General features: G+C 43.7%; 1 protein-coding gene across 1 annotated transcript in view; it reads left to right on the forward strand.

Moving 5' to 3' along the window:
- LOC147750721 (metabotropic glutamate receptor 8-like) overlaps positions 1–25,849 on the forward strand; it is a 2,581,536-nt gene that overhangs the window by 94,361 nt on the left and 2,461,326 nt on the right. Inside the window, exon 2 of the mRNA XM_086967414.1 lies at positions 15,761–16,557. Coding sequence (XP_086823540.1) covers positions 16,051–16,557 — 507 coding nt within the window. The 5' untranslated portion in view covers positions 15,761–16,050. The remainder of the gene's footprint in view (positions 1–15,760; positions 16,558–25,849) is intronic.

The following is a 25,849-nucleotide window of genomic DNA, read 5'->3' on the forward strand; positions in this document are numbered from 1 at the left end:
TTGGGGTACAGGGGTGTTTTTAGGTTTTAGGGCAGGGTTTGGGTTTTGGGGTACAGGGGTGTTTTTAGGTTTTAGGGCAGGGTTTGGGTTTTGGGGTACAGGGGTGTTTTTAGGTTTAGGGCAGGGTTTGGGTTTTGGGGTACAGGGGTGTTTTTAGGTTTTAGGGCAGGGTTTGGGTTTTGGGGTACAGGGGTGTTTTTAGGTTTTAGGGCAGGGTTTGGGTTTTGGGGTACAGGGGTGTTTTTAGGTTTTAGGGCAGGGTTTGGGTTTTGGGGTACAGGGGTGTTTTTAGGTTTTAGGGCTGGGTTTGTTTTTTGGGGTACAGGGGTATTACGACTTTATATAAATTAAAATTATTAATTATTAATTATTAAATTAATTAAATTAAGTTTATTTAATTTTATTAAAATAATAACTACATTTACAAGTATTAATTTAATTGTATTAATAAACGATTATAATTAAATTATATTATTTAAAAATGTTTAATTAATTAAATTCTTTTAATTTTATTAAATATAATTATATTATGTCTTATTTATAACTTAATTAAATTATAATTATATTTTTTGTTTTTAATTACATTATATTATTTTCTATTTATAAATTTTTTATATATCATTAATTATATTATTTTAAATATATTTAATTAATATCAATTTTAATATTAATTAAATTACTATAATTAAATTAATTACTGTTTTAAAAATGTTATATTATTTTTATTATTTTAAATTAATTTAATTAACTTTATTAAATTTTTTTAAAAAAAGATATACTTACCTATACTTACGATGTAATGCCATGCGTTGTAAAAGTATCTGCTATGTAATGCCATGCGTTGTAATGGCATGCATTGTAATGGTATTTGCGATGTAAAAAACGCGTTGTAACGGAACGCGTTGTAATACATCGCGTTGTACTGACACCAATCCGTTAGGGTCGAGAAGGCTGGCACCGGGTAGACCGGTGACCCCACAAAGCTCGCTTCTGAAGGGTGGAATCATACCTCCCACACCAGTTACTGGTGTGGAGGTACGATTCCAAGGTGTTTGATACCAAAAACAATATGTTTCTATGCAGCCGTTTTCGAGATAGCATTTACCGCAAGGTTATAATGCACCTCTACCTAATTGTCTAGCTGAGACACAGACAAACTGGGAGAATGGTTTCCGAAGGCTGTAGAGAGGCTCTGCTCATGCAGGGGCACCCTCTACATAAAACCCAGCACATTGCCTTCAGGATTGATAAGGCCTGCTATAGGGGTGTCTTATAAGTTCTAAGTGTAGTGACTATTAGATGTAGTGAACCTATACCTAAGGTAGGTGGTGCAAGCACCAGCTTACACAGGATGCAGTAGCAGAAATAAAGTTCCATTTTGTATGGCCTCTCATGGGTGGCATAATACATGCTTCAGCACATGGGAGGCCTCTGGGGTACTTATGCCCTGGGTACATGTGTACCATATACTAGGGGCTGATAAGGGTACCTGGGTGGAATAATACATGCGTCAGCCCATGGGAGGCTTCTGGGGTACCGATGCCCTGGGTACATGTGTACCATATACTCTGGTCTGATAAGAGTACCCCAGTATCCAATCCTGAGTGTACCAAAGTACACCATAACAATTTAAGGGAAAAGCAGATAGGCTGGGGTCCTGATTCACAGGATCCCTGCCAGACTAGTCAAAAACCAGCAAAACACCAGAAAATAAGTGGGGGGTAACCATGTAGTCAGATCCTACCTTCCTACACCCTTAAACTGTGAATAATCTGGAAGAGAATAGAAACAAGGACACAGCCCCTTTAGTATGTTGCTGAAACCGAAACATGTGCATGTGTGAAAAACCATGGATGTAAGCCTACTTCTTTTGTGAACTGGGCAATAGGACTTTGTGTAGGAAAGTCATTATACATTGTTAAAAAAAATCGGAGAATGTCTGAGCAGTAATAAATTAGTATTGGCTCATTGTAATTGACAATATTGAAAATGTTTCAAGAAAAGAAAGCACCCTTTGATATGAAAAACACTGTGTGAAGTAAAAATACCCATTTTCAAGCAAATAATTGTTTTTATAAAACACTTCATAGCACAGATTGACATTTCAAAGCACTGTAAAGCACCGGTCTAACTTTTAGAAAATATTGCAATGCTTTCTTTACCATGTTTGGAAGCATTGGATGCTGCCAGGATTCAAACTTCTGACATGCTAAGCACAACAGTTGCCAGCAGTGAGTTTTTAACTCAATGCACCAAATTGCAAGCTTCATACTACATTTAAAAGTGGCTTCCTGTTAAGGATAGGATTCGATGAAACTTCGACCTTCCTTTAAATGAAGGACTTTAACTTAAAGGAGAGGAAAAGGAATGTGCAAATAGGGATAGTTGCTGCTCTGAATATTAGCTGATCTAAAGCATATGTAAAAATTATACTGTTCTGTAGGAACATCTGAAATGGAATTTTCCTGAGGGCATCTCTTTCTCTCAAAGGACTATTTCCCGATGGATGGTAGAACGTTATCCTTTCCAGATAATAGACTTTGGGGAAGAATCAAGCTAAATATATCTATGTAACAAAGAATATTAGTTTTATAAAGAGTCCAGCTCCAAGGACACATTTTCTGCGTAATAAAATAAAACTAACATAAGAATGTTATGCTTTCAGGTCAAAACCAAAATTTAGTGTTGTATAGTGAAAACGAGGATTCTGGGGACTGTCCTACCGTAAAGCATTAAAGAGTCATGTGTCCTGGTGCTTCTGGTTACAGGAGCTGTGCTATACGATTTGTAATAAGCAGTGTCCATGACAAACTTGTGAGCGAAACATTTGTGATCTCATCAATTGCGCACACATCCAAGGGCTAAACCACACCTGCCACTCTACCACACAGCCCGAACAATGAATGCTCTGAACAATGCATTCCTTTCCCATGCATCCCTTTCCCATGCATACCTTTACCATGCAATTTCGTGGTAAAGGCATGATTAGTAAAGGGATGTGCGGTAGATATCACACACCAGGCCCCTGCCATGAGCCCTAAAACCATGGCCCTTGCCCTAGAAACAACCCGACCCGAGCCCTAAAAACGACCCCCACACCTAAAACTACCCCGCCCTGAGTCCTAAAACCCTGGTCCCTGTCCTATAAACAACGGAGCCCTCCTACGCCCTAAAAACTACCCCACCCCTAAAATTACCCTCAAAACCCAGCCCCAGCCCTTTTACCAGTCTGCGCCCTCTCCCGATCCTTCCTCTTCCTGTGCCCTCTCATCCGCACATCTAGACTGCGCACTGCCTTAACCATGCATATGCGTCATTGCCATGCCTCTTTTGGAGATCTCTACAACTTTTTTATCCCATTTGAAGCACTGCGAATGGTAGGAAAAGGAAGCATCGTGGATTTTTGGAAAATACATATTTAAAAGGGGCATTTACTTTACATTTCTGACTGTGCTCTATGTTGTGAAGGGTCCTGCTCATGTCAACAATGGCAGTAAATACAAACTGACATTGAGACGTTTATACTAGGCATTGCAGTCAAGTTCTTAACTTTATAAATGAAAAACTCTGATCTGATTCTTGGCAAGGAGGGCAAGGGCCCTAATATATTCCATGTCTCCATTTACATTTCACTCCTCTTAGTTCATATTACAGGATATGTGTGTCCATGGCCCCAAGCATACTTCCTTTTCTCATATGTTGTATTTCTATAGTTTTGCTTTTCATGCAATAGAAGCCTTGTATAGTGCCTGAATTTCCTTTTGGTGTCTGTGTGGGTTCAGAGCGTGGATGGGTGTTGCGAACGGTTCAGTGTGTAAACGGGTGTTGAGCAAGGAAGTAGTCAGAATTTTTTTTTCAAAAACACTTTGAACCAAAACTCTGGTAAAATCAAGCAAACAAAGGAAATGAGCCACCTTAGCATAGCTCTCCAGTCTCTTCCATCCAAGCATACATCCATTCATTTTTTCACCTTTCCATCTACCCAAAGATATCCACCATTTCACCTTTACATTCTGACATCCATTCATTCTTTCAGTCATCATTCAATCATTTCACCATTTGATCCACTTGTTCACACATCCACAATCTATGCATGCATCCACCCCTCCATTAATATATCCATCCAACCATACATTCATCTTTTGATTTAAACAACCATCAATAAAGTCCTTCATCCATCAATTGATCATTTTTGCCATCCATTCAACCATCCATCCCACCCTATCCAGCCATCCACCCAACCACCCATCCATCCATCCATCCATCCATCCATCCATCCATCCATCCATCCATCCATCCATCCATCCATCCATCCATCCATCCATCCATCCATCCATCCATCCATCCATCCATCCATCCATTCACCCACCCACCCATCCATCTATCCACTCAGATTTACTCTGGCATCCTTTTGCACGTCCATTCATCACCCTCTCAGATTTCCATTTAGTCTGCCATCCTTTCAACTGTGTATAGATCAATCCCTTCACCCATCCCCCCCCACTCATTAATCCACCCACTCATCCATTCTATCAACTTTCCTAGTGCAGCACACAAGGAAAGAGGAAATCACATGAATTGATTCATTGAGTGCAGGAAGGGATCCCTTCCTGCACAAAATCAATCAGCTCCGCAACGCAGACACCCTTGCACCATGGTGCAAGCATGCCTGTGTTGGCGCATGGCATCCCATTGTGTGCTAGTGAAGGGAAAAGGACAGGAAGGCAATGTATTTCATAGACATGACACATTCTTGCCCTTTTGCCTTGACGTAGGGCAGTGCAGCAAGATTCCTTGTGGCGCTGCCCTGCGCCAAAACTTCAAAAATGTGGCCCAACATGTTCATGCTACATGCACATGCTTGGTTTTTCTGCAGATTGGAAAGGGAGCAATTACATTAGTCACATATGAGCCAATGCTTTCCCCATTTCCCCATGTGTTTCCTTCTCATGAAAAAAAGTGATTTGTCAGATGGTGGGTGGGGGAGAGGAGGGCGCAGCAGATATTGCTGCGTGGGTTTCAACAATGCTAAAGCCCACCCTGGATAGGGAGGGACGTCCCTTTGATGCCCCATTCTGTTTGTGATTTGGACAAGGTCGACAAAGACCTTTCCGATACAGGAAGGCTTTTCTGATTTATGAATTAGCTTTTGTAACAGTAAAATGTATTTTACTGTCGCAAACCCTGTGATTTTACCTTTTCTCATTTCAGGTCCAAAGTTTGAATACACACAACGTAGCTACATTTATATAATATAATATAATATTTTTTGCTCACGACAAAGTAAATATGGATAAATACAGAAAAAATGACCACAAAATAAATATGGATAAATACAGACGGAAATGTTAAAAAAATAAATACCATAAAACTGGGAGCCCTATTTATATTTAATATGCTTTCGTTGAAAAGACGTCCTTATCTACAGACTCGACTCAGGATATCGTTTAAGGATAAAAAAAATGTTTTAGTATCAATTACATTTTCACTCCTTAGTTGTGTAATGGCAATTGCATTTGGGGTGTTATCCTTTAAATTAGTACAAGACTTGGAAATATCACATCAATGGCTTTTGACGTTACTATAAAACTTGAAAAACTGTTTTTACTGTACTGGCTTCACACAATACAGTGAAGAAGTTTAACATAGAATTCGGTATTGAAAAGCCCCCTGGTGTGACTCATGCCCATAACTCATTACATGTAATTCACTATTTATGGTCAGAAACAAGTCCCACACGAGTCTGGGTTATCACTCCAGGCCCCAGTGCCCTGGCTTTCCTCCCACTCGCTGCCTCTGCCTCCTTCTGAAGCTCGGTTCCGCTCGCCTGCCAGGCCCCCAGAGCTCCTCTGACTGGTTTTATGACGCTCAGATAATATTGACCCGCCAAATGGAGGGAAAGTCATTAGTTCTCCCCCCCCCCCCCCCGTCCCCCCCACACACTGGTTGAGAATGAGGTGGCCAGTGGGCATTGCTAGGGAAGCGTCTCCGTGCCTCTGATTGCTTTCACGTCCACCAGAGCAATATTCTCACCCCCGGCACCTGCAGTATTCACTGGGATTTTCTCTTGCTCTATTTTATATCAAACTTGAGCTGTCTCTGGCTGCATCTGTGCAGCGCCCCGTGATTTATGGTTCCGCGCATCCAATCAAGTCTTATTGCTTTCAAGGCAGAAAATCATACAGGGATAAGGAGGGAGAAGAAATTCAATTCGAGATCTTTGCAGCGGGCTTTCGCGAGTTTTGTGCAAATCCAAAGGCATACTTCTCCGCTTTCTTCCAGCTTTGTACAGCAAGGGAAGAAAGACTACGCCTGCCAGGCACTTAGAGTTGGTTTCCTTTCTTGAAAAGGTTAGATGTTCTGAGGTAACAGTGTATTCCTTCCAGGTTTAAACAAATAAACCACCTCCTCTGGAAAGGCACCAGGTAACAGTATGATTGCAGGGGCGTAGATTATGATTGGGGAAAGTGAAGGGATGGGCGCTGTAGTGGGGGTGGGGCCACTCGCGCATGTGGCAACAGCGCTGCGGCAGCAGTAATTACTCGGGACACCTGTTTGTGCTTTCTGCGTAGTCCCGGACTGACTCCCGGGCCACGCCTCCTTTATTTGTAGCTGGCGCGTGACAACGCGCCAACGCCGTGGTGACCTCTCCGGCGCGGGTAGACTGCACCGCTACCCCGCGCTGGATGACATTACATTCCTTCTAACCTTTATTAAACAAACAAACACAGCAAAACAAATAGTTATCATTCGGAGGTGTTACCAGTCACCAGGATGCCAGTCCTGGGATTGTCACACCATGAAGTCGGCCAGCCTGGATGGAGCCGGGTTTCTTCTCAGTCCATACCGGGAGTGCTCTTCCCGTGATGATGGCAATGATGCGGTCACTTCCTGCGAGGCTTCACTTTCCTGGGATCTCGCAGGAGAGTTCAGCATACTCTCCGCTGGCGTTACCGGAAGTGGCAGTGTGTCCTGGTCGACTGGGTTCTCATCCTCAATGGGGGTCATTCCTTGCACCTCTGGGCCCTCTTCCGCCACCGGTTGACGCAGCCTGGTTTCCAGGAGGTCTGATACCTGCAGGTCCGGAGCTCCGGTGTGCACCTTCTTGAAGAAAGAAATGTTACGAGTGACTACTTCTGTTCCCCTCCGGGCTGTTATCATGGTGCCGGTTCAGCGGATGACTGTCCAAGGTTTGGGCTCAAAGGGGAGCCGGAATTGGCTCCCAGGGTTTCTATCTTTGATGTATACCTTGTCTCTCACTTGAATGACGACCGCCGGGCCCGCCGTCTGGCAATAGCTTGATCATTGGAGTTGGTCCGGTTGGCTAGGGTCTTTCCAGCATCAATCTGTGACGGAGTCCAGCTTGGGTGATGCGGGATAGTGTCTCTCACTACTCGGCCCATGCTCGCCGGTCCCGGGCCCGCCTCAGTTGTGAGATGAGGGGTCAGGTGGTATTTCCGTAGGAAACTGTATATGGCCCTCTCCAGCTGTGATCCATCAGCATGCACAATGCGTATTGTTTTGTTGAGCGTACGCATGAATCTCTCTACTTCTCCATTTGCTTGGGGCCAGCACGGGGTCACCTTCCTGTGCTGAATGCCCCAGTTTTTTAGATAGTCCGTGAACTCTTGTCCATGGAAGGGTGGACTGTTGTCTGTCTTCACCACTTCGAATATTCCCTGGGTAGCGATGGTCTTCTCGAACTTGGTAATGACCTCAGTGGCTGTCTGACTCCCCACAACTTCAACTTCTGGGTACTTTGTGAAGTCATTGATGATTACGAGTGCGTAGCGTCCATCTGGTAGGTGTCTAAAATCTACACTCATGCACTCCCATGGTCGTTGGGGGTTGTCTTCCGTGATGATGGGGTGAGGGAGATCGGGTTGCCCCGCTGCTTGGCACCATGTGCATGTTCTGACTGTCTGTTCAACCAGTGTGTCCATTCCGGGGAACCACACCTTGGCTCTCAGCCGGCTCTTGGTCTTTACCATGCCTTGATGTTCCTGGTGTGCAAGGTCTACTGCTTGCTGAGTCAGACTAAATGGCATCACCAGTTGTGGCCCTCGGAGCAGACAGGCTGGTGTCTACTGCGACGTTGGTGGATCTGGTCGGGTTTTAATACGACAGTGTTGTATCCGCTGATAGGGCCGATTTGGTAGCCTTGAAGGCTTGTTCCTTTCAGGGCCCAACTGCCAAGTGGTGGAGGATTTCGTCAGTTCTCGCAGGGGCTTCGTTAGGTTGGACAGGACGGGGACGAAACGTCCGCAAAAGTTCACCATTCCCAGGAAGCTTCTTATCTCAGAGATGTTGGATGGTGCAGGGGCTTCTTGCACATCTCACACCTTGTCTGGATCTGGGGCCACTCCTTGGTCCGAGAAGGTGTAGCCAAAGAAGCTGATCTTGTTCTTCAAGAATTGGCACTTCTCTCTGTGTAGGGTCAGTCTGGATTCTTTGATTCTTTGGAGAACCCCCCGAAGTCTCTTGTGGTGGTCTTCTATTGATGACACATAGATGAGTAGGTCATCACTTACATTTAAAACCCCTGGGAGTAGGCTGAGGACTTCTCGGATGGTGTTTGGACACACCTCTGCGGCACTTGAAATTCCTAAATTGAGGCGTCGGTATCTCCTGAGTAGAGAAGGTGGTGATGTATCGGGAGTCTGGGTCTAGTGGTACCTGCTGATAACCGGACCGGAGGTCCATCTTCGAGAACCACCTCACGCCGTTCAGTTCTCCCAGTATGTCGTTGATGGTCGGGGTTAGGTGACATTCCCTCTTCACCGCGGCGTTTGGGAGGCGCATGTCCACACAGATGCAGACTTGCCCCGGCTGTTTTGGTTTCCGTGCCACTACGATCGGGGACACCCACGGGGTGGGCCCGCTGACCTTTTCGATTATTCCTTGCTTCTCCATTGCCTCCAGTTCCTCCTATCCCTTTTTCCGTAGGTGGAATGCAATGCTCCTGTGCCTCAGCACCACCGTTTGGACTGACGGGTCGATATGGAGAGAGACTTCCTTCCCTTTCAGGCATCCAATGCTTCTGAAGACGTCTTCAAAAAACCTCCATGATGGCATCTAGTTCCTCTTCCTGTATGCCATGGCGAATGATATTAGCCTCAGCTCTTCAGCTGATTGCCTACTTATCAGCATACCACTTCCCTTCCTTTGTCACGTACACCGTGGTGGGGATCTTGAGATCTTAGTGTTGCAGTTCCATCTTGAAACACCCCAGGAGCGGGATGGGTGTCTTCTGGCTGTATGCAAATACTTTGTTCCTTGCCTCTCTTAGGGGTGGTCGTGTACTTAGTTGGTTATATACATTGGCAGCCATCGTCAATCGAGGCCCCAGTGTCAATAGTGGCTCTCATCTCCTGGTGGTGGACTTTGATTCTGCACTTTGGAAGTCGTTGTCTCTTCCGTCGTGGCTGATCGACTGTAAACACATAGTGGACCAGGTAGTCTCCTGCGTCGTCATCCATATCTTCACTGTCACGTCCCTCCGCCACAGTTTGTGCTGCTTCCTTCTTTGACTTCGCTGACCGGCCTACCGCCGCGAAATGGTTCATCCACCCGCACGCACTGCACTTCTTTCCTCCTGCCGGGCAGTCTTGCATGCGATGGGGTGTGCCTCCGCAGTAGCCACATTCCTTCTTTTTGTCTTGCTGTCTTCTCCCTGTGTTGTGGCGCGCTTTCGGCCTCACCACGTTGGCCTTCTCCGCCATGTTGAATTGTTCCGTCTTGATGTGTCGGTGGAGGGCCGCCACCATGTGAGAAGCTCTGGCTTGCGACAGTTCTTTTGAACGGCCCAGGGTGAGGATGTCCGCTAGGGGCTTGCAATCTTCTTGAAGAATGTTTACTCTGAGTTTCGACGAGTAGCACCCTTGAATTATGTGACCTCAAATTTCTTCCTGTTCGTCGCCTAATCCGCACGTGCTGGCCAGCTCCTTTAACCGTTCGTGGAATGCGTCCAACAAAATGAACCTTTCATAGTCTCTGTTTGCCATCGGTTCGAAGTGCGCGTTTAGGGCGTTGAGAAGCGTGAAGTACGTTTTGGGTGTGGCTTCTACTAGAGTCTTGTAGAGGTGGTGGATGTCTTTGCCACCGAGGCGGAGGAGTAGGGCTCTCCGCCTTTCCCGGGCTATGCCCGCCCCTTCACAGTAGATCTGGAGGCGATCGGTCAAGTCTCTCCACCGTGGAGCAAGGGATGAGGGTGCTCCATCCACCACGAAAGGCTCAATGGTGGGGATCAACGCCATCTTAGCGCAGACACAGTCACACCTCGTGGCACATGCACTGCTTACCTCCTGGGCGCGATAGCAGCTGTCTGGCTGAGGGTGATGATGCTGCCGTCAGAGCCTTTTCCTGTGGCCTGTATGTCTTCAGCCTCACCGTTGTGCCTTTCCCCCTTCGACATACTCTGGTGCACCCAGCAGGCCAGCAACAGCCAGGTCACGCTCCATGGTCCCAGAGCCCAGATCAAAGGCACACTGAGGGCTTTAAACACTAACCACTCAGGCAGAGTGCACAGCACTGCATGGGGTCGTTTCTGCCCCGCGTCGCCAGTGTAGTGGGGCCGCTCGCGCACGTGGCAGCAGCGCTACGGCAGCAGTAATTACTCGGGACACCTGTTTGTGCTTTCTGCGTAGTCCCGGACTGACTCCCCGAGCCACGCCTCCTTTATTTGTAGCTGGCGCGTAACGACACGCGCCAGCGCTAACTTGACCTCTGCGGCGCAGGTAGACTGCACCCCTACCACGCGCCAGAGGACATTACCGGTGCTTCAGATTTCCGAACAAACACGCTGTTAAAACACATAGGAGAAGTAGGACATGACTGGGCTTAAGGAGCAATGGAAAGAAACAGGAGTGCGGATTGTAAGGGGTACTTAAAACGCAAAAAATTTCAAACTAATTAACATTTTTTAGGCCTTCAAAACATAGAAGAGGGGGAGTGTGTGTGTTTTTGTCAGTGTGGGCACATAAGAATACCAGATAAACTCCGACAAACACTTCACATTACCCGACTGAAGGGTCCTGCACCCAACTATTTACTACAGAATATATTTACGGGTGTGTAACTCCCAAAACACTCCCCCCCCCCGGAGCTGTGCCCCGGTATGTTTGAGAGGCTTGCCTGTTAGTAATTCCTAAAGTCCATTCTCCAGGAGTAAGCAGGTGGGCAGCACAGGGGATGGGGGCTGGGCTGACCTTTGCTCACCATTGATGAGTAGCCTTGAGCTTCCAGCCAGATAGTAGAGAAGATGCAAGTCGATACTGCACTTAAGAAACCAATAAAACTATTACTACAGTAAGAAGTAAAGGAAGAAAAATGCCCACACAAAGATTAAGTGAAATATTTGTAAGCAAAAAATACTATTAAAAAATGTGAGAGCTTGTGAAGTTTTGCATGCAGGCCCAGGGCGCTGCCATCAGGCTCTGACATACAGGGGGTGTATGGAGCTGTCTGATATAGTGGTTATGCAGCAGGATTCCTTGGACCTGCCTCAAAACAAAAGCAAGTTTAAAGACTGGTGCATATTTATGAGAAAATGTCAGAGAGTAGAGCTACGTCAAATTTGGCAGTACTGCTCTCCGACATTTTCACAACACAGGGATGTGCAATATTCACAGGAATACGGCACACCCCTGTGTTTTCTCTTGCACTGTCACTAAATTTAGCTGCCTAGCTCCAAAGCAGGCACCCTTGCTCCATATTGCAAGGGTACCTGTGTTGCAGGGAATGATTGTTTATGTGCAGGAAGGTGCCCCTTCCTGCACATAAACAATCACTAATAGCGCTTTGCTACTTCTGTGTGTGCTGCAAAATGTAGCATACATTGAAGTAGCAAATCGTCATTATTTAATTTTTGTTGATGTGCAGGAAGGGACACCTTCCTGCACATGAACATTCATTAATGGGATTTTGCTCTTTCTATGTGTGCTTCAGAATGCAGCACCCATATAAAAAGCAAAAACAAGTAGAAATGAAAGTATTTCTCCTCGTTTCACCATTCTAACATCTGCTCTTGCATGGTTTTTGGCACTGCCTCAGATTTACCCCTCCCTGGAAATCTGGGGCAGCATCAAAAGCAATGGGTGATTCTGTTGAACACCCACAGCAACATCCATTGCACGCCCCTTTCACACTATGTGATGCATGTAAAGGGGCCTTTTTTAAAAGGTGGCACTAAGACAAAAAAAGTGTCTTAAACGTTTTGCTGCAGCGCATATTCCGCCGCGGTGTGGTGGAATTTGACACGTGCGCAGATCGAGCGGCCCCCGGCCATCCAACACACACGCCCACCGTGAGGTCCGATGGTAAACTCTGCTTTGTAAATATGGAAAAGGGCATATTGCCACCAGAACATCGCTAAAAGTGACGTTCTGGTGGCGACACCCCATGTAAATGTGCCCACTGTTTGTGGAGGTTGCCAGCACCTTGTTCATCCAGCAGTTCTAAACTAAAGACTTAAAGGGCATATTATCAAGAACGGCGATAACATTATCGCCGCTAAAGCGGCGATAATGAGCTTAATAACATGCCCTGGAGCATTCCAATAGAAGAATATGTTTACACCAGAACATGGACTTCTACTGGAATTCTCAAGGGCATATTATCAAGCCCATTTTGGCCGCTTTAGCAGCAGTTTTCTCTTGCTAAAGCCGCAATAATTTTTAACGCAGTCCTTAATAATATGCCCCTTAGAAAGTAAACTAGGTATGTTACAGTTTAACCCCCAAAACAATGGATAGAAGAAGGATTTTACAGTGAAAGGAGGCTAGTGCGGGGCACCAAACTGTCTTTAGCCCAGTGCGCTTGTGAGTCAGAGGCCAGCCATGCTTTTATGTCACTAAACCTATGTAGTCATTTTTAGGTTTAGTATGCCAAACAGTGAAAGCTGTTTGGTGGCACAGGACCTATTGTGGGGTTTCCAAGAGCTTAAAGGCTTTTTATGCCACCTGTTGCTTACCATATGTTCGCTTCATTGGCACTTTCATCTACTTGCTTGTTTATTCAATGACTTTCCTTGTCTCAGCCTGTTGAACTTGTGTTTGCCCCTCCCTTGGAGCATAGCCTCTTTACCATCTCTCTATTTTCTGACTTCTAGTTTTTCAGTGCTTGCTTTTGTGGAATTTTATTTGTTTTTAGTTTAGCACTCCTTGAAAATGCATGCATTTTCCAGTTCTTTCCTCTTCCCGTGTGCCTAACTGTAAAGAAACCTGCTTGAATTTAAAAGTATAAAAAAAGAGAAAGAACTCTGTGTGACAGCCGGGAAATTTTCCTACTGCTGCTTTAATAATTTGCAGATTTATATACCGCTGCTTATCACCCATGAGGGTATAAAGGCGCTTTCCCTGGGCACAGGGGGATTAAGTGATTTGTCCAGAATCACAGGATGTTGAGCTGCCACCAAGACGCGAATCAGGATCCACAGCTCCCAAGTTGGCAGCTCTGGCTGCTGGGCCACATCCTCTCCCCCTCTTTAATGTTTACAAGCAGTGGAGCACCACTTAGCAACCAAGCACTGAGATCAAACATCTCTTTAAATCCTTGTCCACTAGGGGTCATGACATCTGAAGAAGCAGGGCGCTAAGGCATTGCTGATGAGTGTTGGTTGGTTATCCATTTAATCTCTGAACGAAGGGCAGCACTCAGTGTAGTGGGTAAATTGCAGCTCCTTGACAATCAACAGGGCCGGACTGACTACTGGGAGTTTTGGAATTCTGCCGAGCTGGGGGCTGCTTCCACTGGGCTGGGGGCTAATTTCGTTCACCTCAGGTGAAGTTGGGTGATCTTTGAAAATTCCTTCTGCCTTCATGATGAACAAAGTTGCCCTGCCTGAATGCGAATGCAAGAAACTTCACACATCCCTGTTTAAAGCCATACTCACAACAAAATAACACCAATAAATATTTAGTTGAATTTCACATAAAATGCAGCATTCATAAAACTGTCCTTTGGAAAACGTAACGTTTCTTCCAGCCTTCAATGTAGTTCTATGTATGAGCTATACTGCTTTAAACTGGTTTGTTGATGCTTAGGCCCTGATAATGATGTTGATCAGACCGCACAATGACAGACAGTTGGTGGCAGTCTTACCACCGATAGGCCTTCAGTCTGACTGCCGCATTTCATTGCAGGCGTTCGGACCCAAAGCAGTCGGGGGTAGACTGCCGCCTATGACAGGATCATATGATCCTTACTAGTTGGCGGTTGGAATCGTAATCCCGAATGGAGGTATGCAGAGTCAGGCACCGCCATCAGGACTATACTGCTTTAAATTGGTTTGTCGATATTTAGGCCCTGATAATGATGTTGGTCGAACCACACACTGACAGACCGTCGGAGGCGGGCCAAGTGCTGCATTTCAATGCAGGCGGTTGGACCCTAAGCAGTCGGGGAAGACTGCCCCAGCAACAGGGTCATCCGAGCCTGACTAGGCGGCGGTCGGAATCGCAATCTCGAATGGAGATGGCGCTGATGCAGGCACTGCCATCGGGATTACAACATATCCCGTTCCGAGAGCCTTTTCATGCCAGAAAGACTACCATGGAAAGGCTGTTGGAAATGTATTTTGGAGGCCCCAGACAGGGCCCCCGTTCATCGTGGGCCTATAAAGAGCCCAGGGGGCACATGTACTGCCCTCACATCCATGCACCATGAGCCATGCACCACATGGTGCCTAGCACATGGTGCATGGATGTGCAGGAAATGCTCCTTTGCATGGCGGTTTGTGCTGCGACCCTTTTCCTGGGCCACAGCACAAGCCACCATGTAAAGGAGCACTTTGCGACCATCAGCTCGGATTTTGCATCGTATTGCGACCGCTGGACCCCCAGCTGCTTGATGGGCAGTCTTCAGACTGGCGTGATAGTGGTCTACCATAATCAGCCCCTTAGTTCGGTCAGTAAACTGAGGACTGGTTAATCCATTCTTTTCTAAAGCACCTGACTCATGGAACCCAATTCGCCATATGTCATTTGTCATACTATATTTCAGTCTTCGCTTAAAGTACTTTGCATTTGGAACTTGAAGGCATATGAAATGAAGCGCAGCTGGCTAAAAAGCCACCAATGGTTGGGACTAACACACAAGATCTTGAGCCACTTGCCAGGTATGAGTTTCATCATTTAGCCACCAAACATTCAATGTGACTGCAAAGGTATCTGAGCATGTCGGACGATTTGTATTATCTAATACAATTCTTATTTGCTAACAGCCTGGGAGAAGTCAGGTCTGACTGTATAATGTGAAACTCCAAGGCAGCAGTGAAATAACAGATGTTGAATTTAAGGACACCGCGATGATTAATGTTTGAAGCCACATAAGCCTTCCGCTCAAGCAAATACCTTTCATCATCTCGGTGTTCAGTTTTCCATCAAGCTTTTAGCTCATGTGTAAAAGTGTGTACAAAACCCATTATAGGCACTTTCATAGAATATGTACAGCGGCGAGCGCGAGCTGCGCCTCGTCTTATTGACATGCACGAGCGGTAGCCATTTTCTTCCGCGCGAGCTCCAGTGTACTGTATCTTTTGTTACCTGAGAGCTGCTGGTACTCAGGTGGTGCAATCAATCTCTCTCTTTTTAGTGCGGTTCAGCCAGGTGTTCCACTTCACAGCAGTCCAGGGAGCGGTGCTTGAAATGAAAGAAAGAGGTTAGAAACGAGGCAGTGTAGCCTGGATGCAGGTGTGTGAACTGTATGAAATGAAGTTGTGTGCAAAGCATAAACTAATTTCTGTCTGTGCACTGACTTTCAGGAATAAATCTTCGCCGAAGGAAGACATGATTTGTTGATTATCACCGAAAACAAAGAATCAAAGTATTTCTTACTCCATTTTGTGACAACATGGCAGAAATTAAGTTCCTAATGGAAGTGGCGTGAATCCAATTCTTCTTGATTTTGACTTTAAGATGCTCCTATAACCTATATTTGTAACTCAGGGGGTACTGATGGTAATCCCCAAAAAATGCACCTACAAATGGTCCACCTGCACCCTTGACAACAAAAAACTTCGACCCTTGGATTGCGACTACTTCATTATAAAAAATGGGATACCAAGAAAAAGAATTGGCCGCCAGTCCTTGTTTCTCCCTGTTCATCAAATTCTACTGGGTCTTCGTCATGCTGCAGCGTGCCCACTGCCAGGAATATGCACACTCCATTCGACTGGAAGGGGACATCATCTTGGGAGGACTCTTTCCAGTCCATTCAAGAGGGGAGCGAGGAGTGCCTTGTGGAGACCTCAAAAAGGAGAAGGGCATTCACCGGCTGGAGGCCATGATGTTTGCCATAGATCAAATTAACAAAGACCCTGATTTACTTGCCAATATCACCTTAGGCGTGCGCATCTTGGACACGTGTTCCCGGGACACGTATGCACTGGAGCAGTCCCTAACATTTGTCCAAGCCTTGATAGAGAAGGATGCTTCGGATGTACGATGTGCCAATGGGGATCCACCTATCTTCACGAAGCCGGACAAGATCTCGGGTGTGATTGGGGCAGCATCCAGTTCTGTGTCAATAATGGTTGCAAACATTTTAAGACTTTTTAAGGTAAGCCTATTATTTATGAAACTCATATTTTGCCAAACTTGTGTCATTTGTATGAGGATTTCACCTGACTTATGAGCCAGTTTTCTTCTCTTTAATATGAGGTGCTATGTATACCCAATATACACAAACATATACCAAATAGACACAAAGAGTCATGCTGACTGACAGCGTAGGGTTTCATTGCACGCCTATGGACGATACAATAGATATATCAAAGGCCATTAGGGTTAAGTGAGCATGCCCAACACCCTCGAACAGTGGTCAGTCATAATAAGTGATTATTCAATGACAAAATGGTACCTATGCATGCGTAACTTTGTGTTTGATGAACTGTTTGGATGGACTCACGGGACCCTTTAATGTTGCGGCTCAAGTCTGAACATCAATGGATCCGAATGGATATAATTAGTTAGTTTGGTTTGCTGCATTAATGTAAAAAATAAGTGGGTGTGCTGCTGGGTTTATGGCCAAGGAGGCAATACAGTTTACCATGAGCCAGGAACACGATTGTCCTATTGACTGAAAAGTTTCTGCCTGAGGCTTTTATTATTCCGAAGTTAAGTCTCGAAGTTGATTTATCAGGCCAATATAGCTGTTGATTTTGGGAAAAGTGAGCTGGAATGTTGTAAATCGAGCAGATATTTAGGTGTGTGCACTGTTCGGCATCCCTTTCTGGTTCTTATATCGTACAAAACAAGCCACCAGATGACAGGCTTAGGAAAATGATTGAGAAGGGAATGAACAGCTGCAGCAGTCACTTTACAGATGGCCATTAATGAGACAAGCACCTTTTATCAGGCAAAATGCGGAATATGTAAACTGAAGTGAAGCTCATTTGAAATGAAACATCATTAGAAGGAAGTTGAGTAATGCAACCTGTGCAGTTTGTTCCTCATAAAACCGAGCACATATGTTTGCAAAAATGGTTTTTCAAAAGTTCATAGAGGTGCATCTTTAAGAAAAGTTCACATGGAAGTAAATGACAAGGATGTATTTTTTTTATTGTCCATAAAAGTGTTTTTTGTTGATATTTCCTCATGTATCCCAAGTACTTCAATGGAAAGTCTGCGACTTCTGATATTCAAAATCCTTATATCCTTGCCGTGGTATACATTAACATGTATATAGCATTATGCTCATTCAGTTACTGGTATCTCATTGAGCAAGCACAGGATTGCTTTCCTGGGTATTGCTGCTATTTGCATAATCCATGCCAAGCTGGAGTTCACACTTTAAAGCACTAAACATACACTTCATCTCCAGTATGTAGCCAGACATGACAGCAGCCGGTTGTTGAACTGAAATCGAGTGTGTATTGTGATGTTTTTCATTGCCTTTGTTTAATTCCATAAAGGTACAGTTGTCTACATATGGACCATAATGTTTATTCATCTAGACCTTCCATTTTGATTTTCTGATATTAATCAGTGTAGTTGAATGGCCTGAATAATATTTAAATATCTTCAGGAAGTTGATCATTGAAGTTAATCCTTCCTAATTACAAGAATACAAACCTTTCTTCTCCATCTAAGAAAATTGGATTGAAGTTGCATTTGCCCTCTAGCCACATGTGCCAACGCTTAGAACATTTTGATGAAATTCTTTCAAAAGATTAATATGAGTAATAATGTGGCCAGGAGGGCTGAAATGGATCATGTTGTTGCCAGAACTTTCTGCACTTTATCAATGTCTCTTTTTGGTTGATTGTCTACTGGAAAAATGTTTTTAGTTTCTGTGACTAAATAATACTGCTAACTTTAGGTACATACAACATTAATTACAGCATCGTTGTGCCAGCATGACAAACGTGTGCCAATCGATTACCAAAGAGAAGACCCGCGATCCCTGTGGAATGGTTACTATGTGAACAAGAAATGGATTTACGATTATTGTTATAAGGATATGTATTGCGCGCACAATTACTCAAGAGTATCCTGGCGCGAAACATAACCACTGAGAAATCGAGAGCTGAACAGCCGAACAAGCAATTTTAATAGGCTATTTTAAAAAGATGGGTCTTAAGGAGCTTCTTAAAGCAACCAAGGTCTCTGGTGTCCCTGAGAGTGAAAGAAAGGGAGTTCCAGAGGGCAGCGGCTTTGAACGAAAAGGATTGACCGCCCAGTCTGGTTCGCCGGAAGCGGGGCACTACCATCCTTCGTTGGGAAGCCGACCTTAGGTGGCGGCTTGGGACATGAAAAGTCACTCTTTTCCTGAGGTAGGCAGGACCAGTATCATGAAGGGCACGATGCGTGAGTACCAGGGCCTTGAATTGGACTCTTTGGGCCACCGGCAGCCAGTGAAGAGTAGCCAATTGATGTCTTATGCTGTTTCCTCTAGAGATACCCAGCAGGAGTCTTGCGGCAGCATTCTGGATAAGCTGAAGTTTATTAACCAGAAAGGAAGGAGAACCCAGATACAAAGCGTTGGCATAGTCCAGGCGGGACAATATAAGGGCCCTAGCGACCGTTTCTTTAGCTGGCTGGGGTAAGAGAGGAAAGAATCTACTCAGAGATCTGAGGGTCCCGAAGCAGGCACCCGTCAATCGCTTGATCTGCTCTGCAAACCTCAGATCTGCGTTAAACCATATGCCCAAGTTCTTAGCTGGGCCACCTTCAGAAAGGGGACGGGGAAAATCAGGTGGCCAAATTAATTCAGTGAATTGGCTTGGAAATTGACCGTATAGTAAAATCTCTGATTTTCCCTCATTGCATTTGAGTTTTGCATGAGCTAACCAGGTGAAAACGGCTGCCAGGCATTTTTGTGCGACATCAGTTTCTAATGTCGAGTTGCCCCATGTAAACAGGAGCTGGGTGTCATCGGCGTAGGCCATAATTTTTGCACCCAGCTCCTCGGCCAGGTAGATCAGCGGGGTCATGTAGATGTTAAAAAGAAGTGGGCTCAAAGTAGAGCCCTGTGGGTCCCCGGTCTGAACAAGCCTGGCCGAGGAGGAATACGGGGGCATCCAGACTTGCTGATAGCGGGAGTCCAGGAAGGATTCCAGCCAGGACCACACAGCCCCAGTGATGCCTATCTCAGTGAGAGGAGAGAACTTTTGAGTAAATGGGCAAGAAATCCATTTCTTAGGTCTTTTTAGACATGCTTATTCCAAGATACACTTTAGAAGGGAACTTTCTCTTTATGTGCCAAATGTACTATCGAGCCATTTGCTACCGGAAAAATGTTTTTGCAGACGTACAAAATGCAAAATACGATTCAGTCATTTGTTACCAAATCACATTTTGCATGTACGATTCAGTATTTGGAAAGGGCGTATTTAGGGGGTCTCTTCCAAATACCGAATCAGTATGGTATGTTTTAACGTTTTGCAACCCAATTCCCGTCGCAAAACAATAATACTTTACCACCAGTTTAAAACCAATGGTAACCCATTCACTAAGGGGAAGGGTTCCCGGGGGACCCTTCCCCTGTGAGAATGTAAATAATATTATTTATGAAGTGAAGGCATTGTCTACTCTTAAAAAATGAAAATTCAAGGTTTCATTTTTTTCTTTTTAATGCATCACATTTTCCTTTCCTCTCTGTGATGACTGGGATTCCTAATGAGTCGCAAACTGCGACCTACCTCATTAATATTCAGGAGGTAGGTTGAGTTGCGACCCACAAGGAATCTCGAAAGTGACTTTCATACATTAGGATTACCGATTTCATAATTGCGATTCAGAGAGAATCGCAATTAGGAGATCGGTATTCCTAATTTTGGTACATCTGGCCCTAAAATAACTATGTCTTACAGGAAAGAAGAACTGTATTTTCCTCTCCCTATTAGCCCAATTTCCACCCTCAAGTTACATGCTGATTGTTTTAAACTGACCAGGTTCCAAATGCAAGTAGAACCTGGAAGTATTTTACTCCCTCCTTTTCAGGTAAAAGTTGGGAGTAACTTTAATTCTAAGAGAGTGAAGTCATATGTCTTCTCATAATTCGAGAAACAACATATTTGGTTTATTTTGGTTGTAATCGAAACTTATTGTGTTGTTGAAAATTGATACATGAGCAGATTTCCATTTACCTCAAGTTTTTTCCTGAACAAACGGCTGTACTAGTGGTGCACTTTCTTGTGGGACATAGTTGCAGATGCCGCTGACCTTTACAATAAAGGCTTCTTAAATATGTGGCCAGCAGAGGCAGGCCTTAGTATTTCTGTTTTTTATTTTATTTTATTAAACCGATAGTTACTCCCCTTTGTTTTAGCGAGCACATGACTTCCTGTCTCTGGAGCTCTGTCACTGGTCAGCTCTGTTTTAAGCTGTCACATTGTATAACTCATTCATTTCAGGCCACTGCTAGATTGCTCTGCTTCAGAGTGACCTTAGAAATCAGGTCGCTAGTAACTCAGTTTCTCCTGAACTCGACCTCAGTCTCAAAGAGGAATTAGAAATTAAAAGAAACATTGTGGGTACAGAAACTCGTAGTATTCTAGCTGAGCGGTTACACATGTGAATCAGGTGCATATGCATTCTAGTGTTCTACTAGAAACTTGTCACTGTTGAACTGGAATTTCCACCAAGGATTGTACCTATGTCACCTTGCAAAATGGAACACCCTGGATTTGCAAACAACTGAAAAATGTAAGTGCAAAAATGTAATGTTGCACGTCATTCGAAATATCAAATGACTGCGTTTTTAAACCCTGTAAATGGTGTTACACTAGGCATGTTCCATACCATCATTTTCCATTTAAATAAATGAGTAAGAAGTCATTTCAAATTCTTAAATTTTTTTGATTTATCCTCTGGATATTTATCATGATCTGAGTGCCTCGTGTAGTTTTAATCTGTGACAGATTAATGTAAATGAAATCGAGCCGTGATAAATGACAGCAATTGACTCCACAGATAAAGTCACTTTCATTTCAGTTTGGTTGCGAGCGACCCACTTAATCCATGAGATACCTGATTCTAATTCAGCCACAAAATAAAATAAAAACGTACATCTATCTATTCAGAATCTTAGAATTCTTTTGAGTTCGACTAGCACTAGACGATTTTTGGTGCTAACAAAATGCAACTGTGGAACTGAGTTCACTTCCTACACCTTGCTGCTCTGTGAACCACAAAGTGCTTCCTCAAAAACCAAATGAACAATACAGTTGCATTAACGAATATATTTGGACTAGAATGCCCCGAATTTAACCAGCCAAACACTCTAGAACTATCAGAGCTAATCAGTGCCACACGAAGGAAAGCAGGTCAATTATTAACACACCTCTTGCTCCTCTTTCAGAAAAAGAGAACACACCAAAAAGAAAATGAAGCAAGACAATATTAACAATAGTTCAAATAAAAGATGCCTGCAACATTTCACAGTGGAAAACCACTGTATAGTAAAATTTTTAAAAAAATTAAGATCCACCCGTATTTAAAAATGAAAGCAAAAACACAATAAGAACATTATAGTTAAGACATAATAAAATCCTTGAACCTGGCCCAAGTGTATCTGTTCTGCTTGAAACTCACAGAACAACCTTCTTTCTCATATTTCTTAAACACATGATTATCCAATGATGCACTTTGTTTATAGTCATCATTCCAGGCTTCCTTTGGCATGATAATTAGAATTGTGCCTATTCTCACTAGAACCAGAACCACACCTGCTCTCACAACCATTCCTCTCAAACTTAACACATTTACCGTTCCACCACTGTCCATTTTTCAACTTCAGTGGACCGCATCCTCACTCACTTCTTCTACTTTTCAGACCAGACCATATTATAAACTCCCCATTCTACTTTTTGGCTTTGGTAGCTTCCCACCTAACTCCCTTGATCACATAAAATCTGCTTTTCTTTTTCCTCTGATTCCTAAAAATCCTGCACTGCATACAACATTGGATACGTTTCTGCTCAACCTTGCTCAAAACCTCTGCTCTGCCTCTAAATTTGTGAAACCAGTTTGGACACAACATATAATGTGCAAATCTACCTCTGAGCACCATGAACGCTGAGACTCCAGTGTCACTATGCAGGCTGTTGCGATAAGCCCATAATATGGATCTTAAAGATCTTCCACATTCAGTCCCAAGTATACAGCTTCCAAAACACACTCTATTCATTCTTTCAGTCAAACCAGGGTGAAACTATGGAGTTTACAAATTTATGGGGAATAACATGGGGAAACCATACCTACCATGCTTATTGCAGCACATTTGACCCAGCATTTCACCTAGAGATTTTGGCTGCTTAAAGCAGGTGGAATCTGTGGGTGGAATATCATTGAATGTTACCACTACCATAATTCCTAGTAGTGACTGTTGTCATCAGGTCCATACAAATAAGTGGGACACTCCTAATGAGGGCCTAAACCAAGCAAATCTTTTTCAGCTCCAATAAAGTTTGTAATGTAGGAAGTCTGATTTTCTGTCATTATCTGAAACATTTTCACTCCATGGACGTGTAGGTCCCTTAGAGAATTATAGTAAGTGCCTATTGACTGATATTGTGCCCAATTAAAAAATGTGTTAATGGTCATACGTGTATTGTGCAGGTAAAAAAAATGGCATTTGTGATTCTAAATTCCACATTCTGATTCTGCAAATCGGTTTGATGAACCAATAAAGAAGATTGTCCACCTCCATAAGTCTATGGTTAGAGGTAGTAAAGGAGGAGTGTTACACGGATATCACATACAGTACATTGAAACACAAACAAATACAGTGTTGTTGATATTCACAAACATTTTGCATGGCCATTCCCATAATGGAAACATTTATGAAGCAATTCCTTAAAAACTGTAGTCTTTTAACACCTTCGGCGCCCATGACGAGCTCAGCTCGTCATGAGGCACAGTGGAGCTGTCATAACAGCCCTGGAACGCCCACGCTGGGATAATCCCCCTGCTGTGCTGGGTGTTCCATTAAGTGGGTGGGGTTGTGACAAGCTCAGCTTGTCATGAGCACATCTCCACAATGCAGCCTGACGAGCTGAGCTCGTCACAAGCACTGCGGTGCCGCCCCCCCTCCCCCCCCTCCCCCTTGCACCATAGGGGAATTATCCCAGTGGGGAAGGAGCTAATGTTTCCAGGTGAGAGTGAGTAAGGACTACCACCAAATCTCACGAAGGTTAATATGATAAAATTATTTTCCTCATGGAAAGTCCACATGGGCAAATATTGGCCAGTTTTTGTAATGACAGTCATCTATTTGCAGGACTCCAAAAATGTTAAAAATGAACCACAAATGTTGAGATATAACCATAGAGACCTTTTTCATATCTCTTTGAACGCATATTCAGTATAATCACAGAATGTTTCCTAGTTCTGTGAACTCCTCACCATCTTGTATTAGGAGCTCATCCCTTTGACATCATAGACTAGGTTTGAAAATATTGAAGCTGCTTTCTCTCTTGTACTAATAAGTGGGGTTTTCAGTTATTGGAAAGTGTGAAAGATACGTGATCAGCTTGTAATGCAAACTTTTCTTCTGAGAAGACATTTACGGTGTTTCATGTAGAACATGCACCATCTGTTTTTTGGTTTTACACTATGGTACATTAATGTTTCTACCATTAGATCAAACCTTTAAAGGATGTCATTTTCAGGCACACTTCTCAGAAGTCCACCATTTATATCTGGACAAACATTTCTGAAACTGATCTATGAGTCTTCATTGAGCTCTGTCTTACCTCTGATTGGTCTGTAGATCAAGTTAAATACGTCCTAGAGCTATATAAAGAAAGGGTTTAAAAATGGACTTACAAAGGAGGTAAGGCGGGGCAACTGTAGGGCAGGGAAAGTAGTGTTGATGCTGCAGAAGGTTGTTGTGCATTGTCCAAGGGACATATAAGGTAATGGAGCACAATAAATTGTACAGTAGCAGGTCACAGCCTTTTCATTTTTATGGCACAGAGATCGATATGTAAACTGTAGGTCCCACCTACATCTTTTAAGGCCTTTTGGTGGTTTCATGCCAGCTGCTGAGTCCTGTATGTAATCAGAGACTAAAATGTGTCTAGTATGAGGCATGAATCAATAACACAGTCAGTGGTGGTCGGCACAGCTAAAAGAGGTAGGGTGGTGGGGAGGGGGGGTGGCAGTGATGTGGCGAGCCCAAGGTTAGTGTTTTTATTATTTCTTTTAATTTAATGTTACTTATCCCGTCATATGTCAACTTACTTGACCTCCACCCCACCAATCTTACCTGTTGGGCTGCACTTGACATGAGACAGATGAAGAGGTGATGTAATTTGTTGGTGACATGTTATCATTGCTCTGCTACAGCTCTGTGGGTTTAGGTACCAGTTACAATAGACTATGTACTACTTGGCGCTTACAGATTCCGTTGACAGAATGATAGTACAGTAACCAAAGTGTCTGTTGCAAAGATGTGTGTCTGAAGAACAAGAGCCAAGTGACAATCTTACTTAGGTTAATACAAACACTGTAGATTATCTTCACAACATGCATATCACAGATTCATATAAAGGCACTAGTGGTTCAGCTTTTCATCCCTTTGAAATGAATAAAGCAAGGACCATTAAGACAGGCAATATTTACAATTAATGTACAATTGAATCCTTTAAGCTGTAGGTGAGCAGATTCCTGATTCAGCAGGCTATTTTACTAGCCTATACAAAGGATTATTGTTTTGTCCTGTATAGTTACATCTGTTTTCACTTCTTCTAGCTTGCAACATATATTTTGCAAGCATCCATAAAACTGCCACTGCTTCCTTTGAATAACTCAGTGCAAGAACACAACTGGTAGTACTTTGCAATCTGTTATTTGTTCAAGTTTGCTGTGAAGTTCCTAATGCCACAAACATCAAGCCACAAAGGAGTCAAATGATTGCAAAGCCTTTAGATTCAGAATAGCATGCCAGCTCCGTTTTTTGGAGTTAGACTAAACTATTTTTTTCTGGCCTACCCAACAGGATCTCTGCAGCAGCTAGGTATTAACCGTCTAGGTTATCCCTGTAGCCATTGCAGCAATCAAATATTTATTTAAACACATCCATGCTATATGTACTGCTGTACATGCTGGAGGTACTTTAGCACCCAGTGATTTTAATTCTCCCAATGTTTAAATGAATTACCTTCTGTATGCAGTGAGTCTACTCCAGTCATGCTATTATCCACCCTCTTGTTCACATTGCTTTCACTCAGGAATCTATATCATTATCACCAGCATGTAGCTAGATTCAAGCAAATATCACATATTTATGACAAAATCATGCTTTTTCCAGAAATATTTGTGAAACTTCTGTTGAAAACACTAGACATTTAATATTCCTATGGGGAACCATTAAGTCTATTTCTGAAATAATTTCTAATACTTAA

The sequence above is a fragment of the Lissotriton vulgaris genome, chromosome 1_1, assembly GCF_964263255.1.
Source record: "Lissotriton vulgaris chromosome 1_1, aLisVul1.2, whole genome shotgun sequence".
NCBI lineage: Eukaryota > Metazoa > Chordata > Amphibia > Caudata > Salamandridae > Lissotriton > Lissotriton vulgaris.